Source organism: Lepidochelys kempii, chromosome 4 (assembly GCF_965140265.1).
Source record: "Lepidochelys kempii isolate rLepKem1 chromosome 4, rLepKem1.hap2, whole genome shotgun sequence".
NCBI lineage: Eukaryota > Metazoa > Chordata > Testudines > Cheloniidae > Lepidochelys > Lepidochelys kempii.
The window spans coordinates 111,383,899-111,397,581 of record NC_133259.1 but is presented as its reverse complement, the minus strand read 5'-3'; the positions used below and the strand labels follow the sequence as shown (position 1 = coordinate 111,397,581).

The window sequence follows — 13,683 nt, the reverse complement described above, 5'->3', positions numbered from 1 at the left end:
GTAGCTCAAAGTATTGCAAATGGGATGTAGGGCCTGATCCAGTCCTTGTTGATTTGCCGCTCAGTTCAGCACAGGTCGGGGGGAAAAATTACCAATGGCTGTTTGGTAATCTATATGAATTGCGTGGAGTCCAGTTCCTTGTGAACAGGTATCCACATCACATATCACCAGTGTAATTGTCAAACTTAGCAGAGAGAGCAAGGATTGAAGGGTCAAGTCTAAAGTAGTCCCTGGAAGTCCCTCCAGGTCACAGTTGAGATTCATTTATGGGGTAGTGTGGGGAAACTTGCACTAGAATTCCCTGTGCTGTTCCCATTTTTTGTGGCTCAGTTGGGGACATCAGTCCCCAGGACTCAAGTTGCCAGTACTTTTCTCACGAACACTGAATTCATGAATGGGAATTAAACGTAATACAGTGTGTAAGAGAGAAATCTGCTTCACTACAAAAGTGGTATGGATTTTTCCTTTCCTTACTATTTCAGCTGTGGCTATTTAAAAGCTGCACCTTGGGTACATAAATCGGGATGTAAATAATCCCCATCTCTTTTATTTCTTTTAAACCTCTTTAATATAGAAATTTTTCAATATAAAATGAAAAAAGTCCTTGAATATTTCCCCTCCTTTGTTAATGTTTCTAAGCTTTTCTGCTGTAGCTAAGTAGCTTGAAATGTCTATAGATTGCGTTAAGCTTTTCAATTTTATTTTTAATACATTTTTCCCTCTTTTATTTATTATCTTTTTCTTTTTCTTTTTGGCTTCCTAAATCTCTCTGTAGATGAATGAAATGCTTAAGAAGGTACAACATATGTGCTTTTTAAATTAATCAACAGATATTGCTGTTTAGGATTCATTTTGTTCTTGCTCTGCAACTTTTTTCACTACCTTTAATGGCAGTAGTTCTTCTGCTGTGTTTGACCATATATGTACTGTATTTAGCATGCAGACTCTTTTAGGCTGACATAGTATCTTAGATCGGTAGTATCATTTAATTAATAATATTTTGCAAGAAATGACTATTATTTAAAAACTGAAACTATAAACATCAATACACAAATTATATGTTGTGGTCACCATTTTTGGTTGAGAAGAATCATCATAAAAGGTGACTTTTTTTATTGGCTTGGATGGCTTGTTACTGAGCAGTGCATGGCAATCCCAACTCAAGGAGGCTTTAGGAACAGGATAACACAATGAAGGGGTTGTTTTTATGCCGTATTTTAAGTTAAAGGCCTGAATTGTCAGGAACATTCAGGTGCCTTAAAAAAAATGTAAAATATTTATACACACTTTAAGGCCCCTTTATACTGCCAGAGTGGTGTAAATGGCCTTAATTAAAAAAAAAAACAAAAACAGAAAATAACCATAAAATTTTATGTACCTAGGACAAACCTACAAAATCAACAATATTCAGTTATAGATGAAGGGTAGGATTTTTTAAAAAAACTTAAGTGACTTAAGAGTACATGTTCCATTGACTTTCAATTTGGGCTTTTGAAAACCCCACCTAAGATCTTTAACTGCTAGGCAAGCCTGAACTATAAGGATAACTTGCTTTTATAAATATGTCTGTGTATCAGTTTTCAGCACTGCACAGTGGTTTAGCCATGAGACTCCCATTAATGTCAGCAGGAGTTGTGCATCATAAATCTGACAGACATTTTGAGAATTTACCCCGATGGTTGTTCTAATGCAGTTATTGTTTTGTGAGTATAAATAAGACTCCGTTCCTTGAAGTGTCTGATCATAATTACTCACTGTTGAATGACTAGGTGATGTGTCCATTCTAACAGTCCTTAGTAAGGCAAAGCTTTCACTGAACTTTCAATACCTGAGTAAAGACTGTACAATCATGCTTAGTATGTGCAACGTGTGTACACGTGGCAGTGCATATATAAATGTATATACAAAAAGCCTGATTCTCCACTACCTTACCACTAAATTTACACCTGTGTAAAAAGAATGCAAGGTAAGTTTTTGAAATGATATCAGATCAGAATTTTACATCCACTTTGCATTCACTTTGTGTAGGTGTAAATAAACTACACAGGTTACAAGGTAGTGGAGAATTAAGTCTAAACTATATGGTTAAGACTGTATTTTTATACAAGTTCTCCTGTCTTTTGAAGTTTGATACCCAAGAAGATGAGAAGTTGCTCCAAGCAGCAGAGAAGTATCAGGCTGAATGTGCATTGAAGTTTCCAAGCCGCCAATGCCTGACAACTGTAGTTGACATAAATGGGAAAACAGTTTTTATTACCAGATATATCAAACCTCTGAACCCACCACAGGAGCTTCTTAATGATCACCCTAATAATTCTCAGGCAGCTGCAGTAAGTATTTTATTTAGGAAAGACAATTCAATTCACAAGACATAAACTTAAGACTGTGTCTGTGTGTGTGTACGTTATTTTTTATGTTTGTACAAGGGATTGCAAGTGAGAAAATCTATGGGTAGAAAATAAAGAAATATTGAATATTCATGGGACAAAGTAAGCGAATGATAAGATACTGAATAACATCTGTTAGAAAAGGACAAAATAAAAACCTATTTCAAAATCTGGCATAGGTAAATTTGCCTGTAAATAAGTACTATAAGAATTAAATATGTTTAAAAGACAAAGAACAAAAGAAAATGGCAGAGAAGCAAATAGAGAGAGAAATAAAGCACCACCTTTAACAAACACACTGTGTAAGAAAGTTGCAGTACAAAAATTAGGTAGCTCAGGTGAATTAGGATGTACAATTAAACAATGGGAATTCTGCAATGAATAGGAATCTGAGTCATAGCAGGCAGCAGGGGCCTGGATGAAAGAATTAAATATTAGTCAAAAAGGGGAAATAGGTAACAGAAATATAGACCTACCGTTGGTGTAAGGTGCTGATTCGGCATAGTTCTTAAACATGTGCATAATATTAAGAATGTCCTATGGAAGTCATTGCTTGATTGTGGCCTAAGGGAAGATCTGAGAGCTCTCAGATCCTTTTCAGCATAAACAAAAAATGGTTGCCAATTTGCAAACTAAAGGTGAAGGTTTCGTCTGTTGAGGAGTTAACCTTTCCATAATCTGTATGTTACAAATTTTCTTAATCCCAGGTGTCCAGTTATATTTAATACATACTTTAAAACTCTGTGACAGTCCTATACTATAGATATAAACAAGACATCATAATGAAATGGTTATATCAAACCCTATGTTTCAAGGCATGTTATAAGCCATACTGTTCAAAACAAGATAATTCAGAGTAAAAACTATCACTTTACTTTTAAATTGATCTGAAATCAGTGTAGGATTTGGGATGGAACTAAGGATACTTCAGTTACAAAATTTGAGTTAAAACAGCCTTAAAACAATGTCAGATATACCCTGAATTAAATTAGAGCTTTAGCTTTCATTTTATTTTTGCATTTTAATAAGAATTATATTTAATAAGAATTGGCATTTAGTGCTTTTCCATGAACTTTGCATTTTTTATTAATCATGAAAGTGAGCTTAATGCCTTGCTGCTTCATTTTTTTTTTTTTAAAGCTCTGTGGCAACATATATCATGCATCTTAAGGCTTTTTCTTCCTTAGGAAAAAGATGTTCTTTTCACACCTGTTAGCTAATGTATTAAACCCCCCAATTTCCTATTGTGGACATGGCCTAAGACTTGAATCCAATCCAAAGCTTAGAGATGATCTAATAGTGGAACTTGGGAGAACAGTTTTCAGAATTGTTGTTCTCAGTATTAGGGTATGTCTACACTACGAAATTAGGTCGAATCTATAGAAGTCGGTTTTTTAGAAATTGTTTTTATATAGTCGATTCTGTGTGTCCCCACACAAAATGCTCTAAGTGCATTAACTTGGCGGAGTGCATCCACAGTACCAAGGCTAACGTCGACTTCCAGAGTGTTGCACTGTGGGTAGCTATTCCACAGTTCCCGCAGTCTCCGCTGCCCATTGGAATTCTGGGTTGAGATCCCAGTGCCTGATGGGGCAAAAAACATTGTCGCATGTGGTTCTGGGTACATCAGGCCCTCTCTCTCTCCCTCTGTGAAAGCAATGGCAGACAATCGTTTCGCGCCTTTTTTCCTGAGTTACCTGTGCAGACGCCATAGCACTGCAAGCATGGAGCCCACTCAGCTTACTGTCACTGTATGTCTCTGGTGCTGGCAGACGCGGTACTGCATTGCTACACAGCAGCAGCAATCCATTGCCTTGTGGCAGCAGATGATGCAATTGGCCTGAAAACCATCCTCCTCATGTCTGAGGTGCTCCTGGCCACCTCGGTAAGGTCGGTCAGGAGCGCCTGGGCAGACATGGGCGCAGGGACTAAATTAGGAGTGACTCGACCAGGTCATTCTCTTTAGTCCTGCAGGCAGTCCTATTGTACCATCTTATGGTGAGCAGGCAGGAGATGAGGATGGCTAGCAGTCCTATTGCACCATCTTCTGCCGAGCAGCCAGGAGGTGTGGATGGTTTGCAGTCCTACTGCACCGTTTGCTGCCAACAAGATGTAAAAGATAGATGGAGTGGATCAAAACAAGAAATAGACCAGATTTGTTTTGTATTCATTTGCTCCCCCTCCCTCCCTCCCTCCGTGAAATCAACGGCCGACAATCGTTTTGGTGAGGTCTGTCAGGGGCACCTTGAAAACTTTAATGGAGATTCAGTCCTTCCTGAAATACCAGAGGGACGGATAGCTGAGTGGGTTGAGCATTGGCCTGCTAAACCCAGGGTTTTGAGTTCAATCCTTGAGGGGGCCATTCTGTGTGACAGTTGTTTTTGTTTCTCCTGGATGTAAAGCCACCCCTTTTGTTGATTTTAATTCCCTGTAAGCCAACCCTGTAAGCCATGTCATCAGTCTCCCCTCCCGCCGTCAGAGCAACGGCAGACAATCGTTCCGCGCCTTTTTTCTGTGCAGATGCCATACCATGGCAAGCATGGAGCCCGCTCAGATCATTTTGGCAATTAGGAGCACATTAAACACCACATGTATTATCCAGCAGTATATGCAGCACCAGAACCTGGCAAAGCAAAACTGGGCGAGTAGGCGATGTCAGCACGGTGACGAGAGTGATGAGGACATGGACGCAGACTTCTCTCAAAGCACGGGCCCTGGCAATATGGGCATCATGGTGCTAATGGGGCAGGTTCATGTGGTGGAACACTGATTCTGGGCTCGGGAAACAAGCACAGACTGGTGGGACCTCATAGTGTTGCAGGTCTGGGATGATTCCCAGTGGCTGCGAAACTTTTGCATGCGTCAGGGCACTTACATGGAACTTCGTGACTTGCTTTCCCCTGCCCTGAGGCGCAAGAATACCAAGATGAGAGCAGCCCTCACAGTTGAGAAGTGAGTGGCAATAGCCCTGTGGAAGCTTGCAACGCCAGACAGCTACCGGTCAGTCGGGAATCAATTTGGAGTGGGCAAATCTACTGTGGGAGCTGCTGTGATGCAAGTAGCCAACGCAATAAAAGATCTGCTGATATCAAGGGTAGTGACCCTGGGAAATGTGCAGGTCATAGTGGATGGCTTTGCTGCAATGGGATTCCCTAACTGTGGTGGGGCCATAGACGGAACCCATATCCCTATCTTGGCACCGGAGCACCAAGCTGGCGAGTACATAAACCGCAAGGGGTACTTTTCGATAGTGCTGCAAGCTCTGGTGGATCACAAGGGACGTTTCACCAACATCAACGTGGGATGGCCGGGAAAGGTGCATGACGCTCGCATCTTCAGGAACTCTGGTCTGTTTCAAAAGCTGCAGGAAGGGACTTTATTCCCAGACCAGAAAACAACCTTTGGGGATGTTGAAATGCCTATATGTATCCTTGGGGACCCAGCCTACCCCTTACTGCCATGGCTCATGAAGCCGTACACAGGCAGCCTGGACAGTAGTCAGGAGCTGTTCAACTACAGGCTGAGCAAGTGCAGAATGGTGGTAGAATGTGCATTTGGACATTTAAAAGCATGCTGGCGCAGTTTACTGACTCGCTTAGACCTCAGCGAAACCAATATTCCCACTGTTATTACTGCTTGCTGTGTGCTCCACAATATCTGTGAGAGTAAGGGGGAGACGTTTATGGCAGGGTGGGAGGTTGAGGCAAATCGCCTAGCTGCTGGTTACACGCAGCCAGACACCAGGGCGGTTAGAAGAGCACAGGAGGGCGCGGTGCGCATCAGAGAAGCTTTGAAAACCAGTTTCATGACTGGCCAGGCTACAGTGTGAAAATTCTGTTGGTTTCTCCTTGATGAAACCCCCCGCCCCTTGGTTCACTCTACTTCCCTGTAAGCTAACCACCCTCCCCTCCTCTCTTCGATCACCGCATGCAGAGGCAATAAAGTCATTGTTGCTTCACATTCATGCATTCTTTATTAATTCATCACACAAATAGGGGGATAACTGCCCAGGTAGCGGAGGAGGGAAGGACAAGGCCACGCAGCACTTTAAAAGTTTAAAACTTTTTGAATGCCAGCCTTCTGTTGCTTGGGCAATCCTCTGGGGTGGAGTGGCTGGGTGGCCGGAAGCCCCCCAACCGCATTCTTGGGCAAGGAGGCTATGGAACTTGGGGAGGAGGGTGGTTGGTTACACAGGGCCTGTAGCGGTGGTCTGTGCTCCAGCTGCCTTTCCTGCAGCTCAATCATATGCTGGAGCATATTAGTTTGATCCTCCAGCAGCCTCAGCATTGAATCCTGCCTCGTCTCATCATGCTGCCGCCACCTTTCAGCTTCAGCTCTCTCTTCAGCCCGCCGCTTACTCTCTTCAGCCTGCCACCTCTCCTCCCGGTCATTTTGTGCTTTCCTGCACTCTGACGTTGTCTGCCTCCACGCATTCGTCTGTGCTCTGTCAGTGTGGGAGGACAGCATGAGCTCAGAACGTTTCATCGCGATTTTTTCGTCTTCTGATCTTCACTAGCCTCTGGGAAGGAGAAGATCCTGTGATCCTTGAAACACATGCAGCTGGTGGAGGGGAAAAAAAAGGGACAGTGGTATTTAAAAAGACACATTTTATAGAACAGTGGGTACACTCTTTCACGGTAAACTTTGCTGTTTACATTACATACATAGCACATGTGCTTTCGTTCCAAGGTTGCCTTTTGCCTCCCCCCACCACGTGGCTAGCCCCTCCCCATGGCTAACAGCGGGGAACATTTCTGTTCAGCCACAGGCAAACAGCCCAGCAAGAATTGGCACCTCTGAATGTCCCCTTAAGAAAAGCACCCTGTTTCAACTAGGTGACCATGAATGGTTTCACTCTCCTGAGGATAACACCGAGAGATGAAGAATGGATGTTGTTTGAATGCCAGCAAACGTACACTGCAATGCTTTGTTCTACAATGATTCCCGAGTACGTGCTACTGGCCTGGAGTGGCAAAGTGTCCTACCATGGTGGATGGAATTAGGCTGCCCTCCCCAGAAACCTTTTGCAAAGACTTTGGGAGTACATCCAGGAGAGCCGCCAATGCCAGGGCAAATTAATCATTAAACATGCTTGCTTTTAAACCATGTATACTATTTTAAAAGGTACACTCACCAGAGGTCCCTTCTCCGTCTGGTGGGCCCAGGAGGCAGCCTTGGGTGGGTTCAGGGGGTACTGGCTCCAGGTCCAGGGTGAGAAACAGTTCCTGGCTGTCGGGAAAACCGGTTTCTCCCCTTGCTTGCTGTGAGCTATCTTCTTCTTTGTCGTCGTCCCCAAAACCTGCTTCTGTGTTGCCTCCATCTCCATTGAAGGAGTCAAACAACACGGCTGGGGTAGTGGTGGCTGAACCCTCGAAAATGGCATGCAGCTCATCATAGAAGTGGCATGTTTGGGGCTCTGACTCGGAGCGGCCGTTTGCTTCTCTTGTTTTCTGGTAGGCTTGCCTCAGCTCCTTCAGTTTCACGCGGTACTGCTTCGGGTCCCTGTTATGGCCTTTGTACTTCATGATTTTGACAAATGTTCTGGCATTTCGAAAACTGGAACGGAGTTCTGATAGTACAGATTCCTCTCCCCCATGCAGTGATCAGATCCTGTACCTCCTGTTTGGTCCATGCTGGAGCTCTTTTGCGATTCTGGGACTCCATCATGGTCACCTCTGCTGATGAGCTCTGCACTCACCTACAGCTTGCCATGCTGGCCAAACAGGAAATTGAAATTCAAAAGTTCACAGGCCTTTTCCTGTCTACCTGGCCAGTGCATCTGAGTTGAGAGTGCTGTCCAGAGCGGTCACAATGGAGCACTCTGGCATAGCTCCCGGAGGCCAATACCATCTAATTGCGTCCACAGTACCCCAAATTTGACCCAGCAAGGCCGATTTCAGCGCTAATTCCCTTGTCGAGGGTGGAGTAAGGAAATCGATTTTAAGAGTCCTTTAAGTCGAAAAAAGGTCATCGTGTGGACAAGTGCAGGGTTAAATCGATTTAATGCTGCTAAATTCGACCTCAACTCCTAGTGTAGACCAGGGCTTAGATACCTTGAATTTGTGAATGAGTAAGTAACAGCAGCCATTCATATGAATGGCAAAAGAGGAATGTAACAGCAGAATAAAAAACAGCTATTAGATCTCTATGTAATTGTAAATATAGCTCATGCCTCAGAAGAATTAATTTGTCAGTATGCCTAATTATCTATAAATATTAGAAATAAATGTTCAATAGCTTATCAAAAAATTATTTGATAAACTTAAATGTACATTTTACTTTAAAGAAACAAAAATCTGTGCATATGGTTTATGGTTCTGATCTGACTCCAAGTCAAAAAAAATCAGCTCAGGCCTTTACAAAAGTCCCAAAAAGGGACTTGTTCCTGCTTTATTGAAGTCAATGGGTATATTACCCTTGACTTGAGTGGGAGCAGCAGTAAGTTTCAAATCTAGTTAGGACTAATGAAAATGATACCTTTCTCATCCCACATCGTAAATGAGAACGTGACTGTGCTCTTTTCTTTATTTTTGTTTGTAGGAGTTGGTGGCTCGATATGTTGCTTTGATTCCTTTCTTGCCAGATAGTGTGTCATTTGCTGGAATCTGTGACTTATGGAGTACATCAGATGTAAGTAAAGGCCTAGAATTTCTTGTTCTTCTTCTGTTGAGAGTGATTTTTCTTTCTAGTCATTTAGATTTTCAATATTGTCAATGGTTTCAGAGAATGAAATGTTTCTTTATCAATGATCTGAGAAAAAGTGTTTATAAAAAAAAAAAATCACTTGTCCTGAAATAATTTGTACAGATCAGCCAAAATGTTTCTAACCTTAATAGGCTGCAATCTATTGGACCTAAGAACACCATAAGCAGTTCCAATTTCTGCATTCAGGAGGAATTAAAGTGCCCACTGAAATTAAGGAAAGAAAATATCACAGTTGGGGGTGGGGAAACATGATAAAGTCCAGTATTTTCTACACTTACCTCAGCTGGACCATCATAATTCTTCTTAATGTGGAAAAAGGCACTGCCTGTAATGTCAGCTGCACTATCAGATTCAACCAGCCTCTCATACTTTGTTAGGAGAGAAAACAATGGCAGAATTACAAATATTAACTTTTCTTAAGGTTTTGTGAGACCATTTCAATTTTACCTAATCAATATTTTACAGGAATATATCAAAATCAATAATTTAGGTGACATCCATTCATTAATATCATAGAAATAGAAGGCTGAAAGAGATCTTGAGAGGTCATCTAGTCCTTCCCCCTGCGCTGAGGGGGACGGACCAAGTATACCTTGACCTCCATGATAGCTGTTTGGAGGTTTTAAAGAATGTTAGACAATGACAGGGATTCCACAACCTCTCTTGGAAGTGTATTCCAGTACTTACCTATACTTATAGAAAGATTTTTCCTAATATCTAATTTAGATTTTGTGCGCTGCACATTAAGTCTCTCTTCAGTGGACATGAAGAATAATTGATCACCATTCTTTTTATAACAGCCCCTTAACATATTTGAAGGCTATCATCAATTCTAGTCCCCCCAGTCTTCTTTTCTCAAGACTAAACATACCTGACCTTTGAGGAAAGATTTAAAAAACAGGGTATTCTAATCCTTTTATCATTTTTGTAACTCTCTTCTGGACTCTCTCCAATTTGTCCTCATCTTTCTTAAAGTGTGGTGCCCAAAACTGGACACAGTACTCCAGCTGATACCTCATCAATGCCAAGTAAAGCAGGAAATTACCTCCCGTGTCTTACATACAACACTTTTGTGTTAATATATCCCAGAATAATATTAGTCTCTTTTGCAACTGCATCACATTGTTGGCTCATATTCAATTTGTGATCCACCATAACCCCCAGATCCTTTTCAGCAGTACTACGACCTTGTTAGTTAGTCCCCATTTTGTAGTTTACCATTTGATTTAGTGTAGTTCTAGCTTTATATGACTACTGTCTGGTTTTTCATACTGCCCTCCTTCCAATTCAGTCCTAAACTTAATAACCAACGTTCTTATGAAGCCCACGAGTTAGAGATTAATTCTTTTGTCATTTGAATCTGGGATACTTAACACTGGTTTTGGAAGAACTGAGTAAAATATATATATTTTGCTGAACCCCAGAATGTAAATTTTCAAAAGGTACATTGCAACTTTGAAATGTAAAATGTTCCAATGCCAGCTTGTCATTAAAATTATTTTTTAATTATAGTTCACACTTGAGTAGTGCTCAACTATAGTTTATATTATACACACACACACTCACACAGGACTATGTTTTTATACAAATACCTGTTTTTAAAAAAAATGAAACCTTACTTTCATTGGGCATTCACCATCACAAACAGACATACACAGATCTGGAGGGTGATAGAATTCCTGTGGATCATAGGTTAGCCATGCAGTGTATTGATAGCATCTCAAAACATTTTCTGGAAATCTGCAGTGTGACTCAGACAAAATTTGACTCTTATGATGAAATTCTCTAATCTACTCTGCAGATCTCCACTACATATTCTTCACTCATTCTGCATATGAAACAATGGCGATCTGAGTGGAAAATTTTGGCTGCAGCGTATTAGGAAAGATTCTTAAATGTTTCAGGTTAGGAAAAGAATTAACAACTATATCCCAATTTATTTGTAAATAGTAACATTTGTTTCTCAATCAGCAATTTCTTGATCTTCTGGCTGGTGATGAGGAGGAGCATGCTGTGCTTTTGTGTAATTACTTTCTTGCTATGGGGAAAAAAGCCTGGCTGATAATTGGAAATGCTATTCCTGAGGTAAGACAGTAGTTTTTGTTTGATTTGAATGTGAACATAATATCCAAATGCTTACATAAATAGAGCATAAACAAACAAAAAACGATTATGTTCCAAGAAATGGACTGAATTTTCTCTAGCAGATATGATTTTAAAGTAATGATGATATGGGTTTAAAAATTAGTGCCATTGGAACCCTGTTCTGGTATCAAGCATTCTACCATCTTATTTCTCCATTAGTTAAGTATAAATCTAGTAGATCCCCACTCCTGGATCCATGCTTCCATGTCTGAGTAGTGGGAACTATTCTCCCTTGTCCTTTTTCTCCATTGTCCACCACCTGTAAATCCTTGTGGCAGAGCTCTGACCTTGTCCCCGTGGGTCTTGCCTTCCAGGCAGTTTATGCTAGCCTCAGAGGCTCACAGCAACCCTCCATATAGCCCTTCTCTGTCTAGGGCCAGGGTTACAGTCTACTGAGCCCTGTTCATCATAAGCCACCAAGGAGGTTGGTGAGAGAACTCCCACAGTCTCTGTTGTCCCTACGGGCTTACTCCCAAACAGTTTAGCCTCCTGTCCTGAAAGGGGCCTGTCTTCCCCTCCCAGGAGGTGTTTCTGTAGTGGCGGGTTGGGGGGAACCCGGTCCCGTCCTCTACTCCGGGTTTCGGCCGAGGGACCCTAATGACAGCAGCTGTTGGCAGCTGACCTTTCACTGCCAGAGTTGCTGCATTTCCCTTGGCCGCTTCCCCACAGCTCTCCCCCTTCTCTCTTTTTCACCCTTACTTTAGGGCTCCCTTTCCAGTGGCTTGATGGTGTCTTCATTTCCCAGCCCGTCAGCCGCACTTCCGCTCCCTGGCTCTCCTCGGCCTGACTGGAGTGAGCCATTTTATAGTATCAGAGGGGCCTTAATTAGAGTCAGGTGTTCACATTAGCTTAATGGCCTCATCTGACTCTTTGCAGGCTAACTGGAGTCATGTGTCGACCCTAACTTGGAGCAGCCCCTGCTCTGGTCAGTCAGGGAACAGAAAACTGTTAATCCAGTGGCCAGTATATCTGCCTTCTGCTATTCTGCTGTACCCAACTGGCCAGTGTCTATCACATCCTCTTAGAAGTCACTTTGCACAGGTGTAAATGACTCCACCAGGTTAAAGGCACTGGAGAATCAGGCCCTCTAATTCTAAAGCAGTTAAATTCCTTCAGCAGCATGGGTCATGTTTGTCCCACTGAAGTGCTTGGATTTCTAAGCAACCAGCACTAACAGGTTTCAAGGCCAATGGCCAAACTGTCTATAAATGTCCTAGAGGGTCTCCCTGAAGGAAGGTTACAGGCACTCTACCCTCAGACACATGGGTCCTCAACATAAGAAAAGGTACAAAACTGAGTTTGGGGAAATCCATTCCCAGAATTTCACTCCTTTAGTTTGTTCCCAAGCATAGCAGTATTAGGAAGAGATCCTAGAACTCAAAATCCAATTAATCTTTTCAGAACTTGATGATGACAGCCCCAACAGGACATTCAGCCCATGTTACCAGGGAAAGGGCTGAAACCCAGAAAGGCCAGATAGGGTTCATGGGTCATCGGGAAGGTGGAAGAATGCCTGGGGCAACTAGCTGTGTATGAGGGATTGTTGTTGGGATAAGCAAAAGAGATATCTAAGGCAGCTCTGTGTATGAGAGGGAGATGGGTGCTGGAAACGTGAGAGGGGTGCCTGGGGCAGCTGTCTATGGATGTGAATGAATGCCACGGGATGGGGTTTGTGGTAAAGCAGAGGGATGCCTGTTATTGACAAGGCCCTTGCTCTTGCCCAGCCTTGCCTTGCTGTTTGTATTGCTGATGCTGTCAGCAGCTCTCCATTCTTGCTGACTGTTAATCTGGCTGGGATCCAGCAGAAGCAGGGAGTAGTAAAAGAGAAGGTAAAGAGGACACCCAGTAGTGCTGGGTGGGGCTGTAGAGTTATTGTGGAGAAGTCCCTTTAGCTCTGCTGGAATGCATGCAATTCCAGCAGGGCTCTGGGAAGCTATGGGGTTGCCAAATGTGCACATCATGAAATATGCAGCACAGCTGCTCTGCTAATTATTCTTTCATATAGACCTACTTTTTACATACTGGAGAAACATTTTTTCAAATAACTTACAAAAAGATGCTTACTGATCCTTACCTGAAGCTGTCTGTGTAAAAGGGACTATGAGCAGAGTGTCTCAGTTAAAATGAATACCAAAACTTCCCTAATAATTTACCGTGTTGTGCTAAGGGTGTTGTAGGGGTGCCCTAAAAGTTGGTGACTTTATATGCTGGAGTACATATGCTATAAAGCTTAGTTTGACCCTCAACTCTGCACTTCTTTGTGTTTGTGTAAGACTCACTAAAATGGAGCCTAAATTGGAAGTTACCAAAAAACATTACTCCTCTGAAGGCTGATTAGTACCCTCTATGGAATCAGTTAAGGGTCTCAGACCTGTTCCTAGGGAACTAATAAAACTCTTGATGACAGTCTCAGCAAGGAGGCTAGGGATTTGAGTGAATATGGAGA

General features: G+C 42.4%; 1 protein-coding gene across 6 annotated transcripts in view; it reads left to right on the top strand.

The window, feature by feature from the left end:
* CC2D2A (coiled-coil and C2 domain containing 2A) overlaps positions 1–13,683 on the top strand; it is a 132,399-nt gene that overhangs the window by 104,538 nt on the left and 14,178 nt on the right. For 5 of the 6 annotated variants that reach the window (XM_073342472.1, XM_073342474.1, XM_073342471.1 and 2 more), the window contains 4 exons: positions 776–796; positions 2,127–2,330; positions 8,928–9,017; positions 11,064–11,177. In XM_073342472.1, coding sequence (XP_073198573.1) covers positions 776–796; positions 2,127–2,330; positions 8,928–9,017; positions 11,064–11,177 — 429 coding nt within the window. The remainder of the gene's footprint in view (positions 1–775; positions 797–2,126; positions 2,331–8,927; positions 9,018–11,063; positions 11,178–13,683) is intronic. The other variant, XM_073342473.1, reaches the window with a different exon arrangement.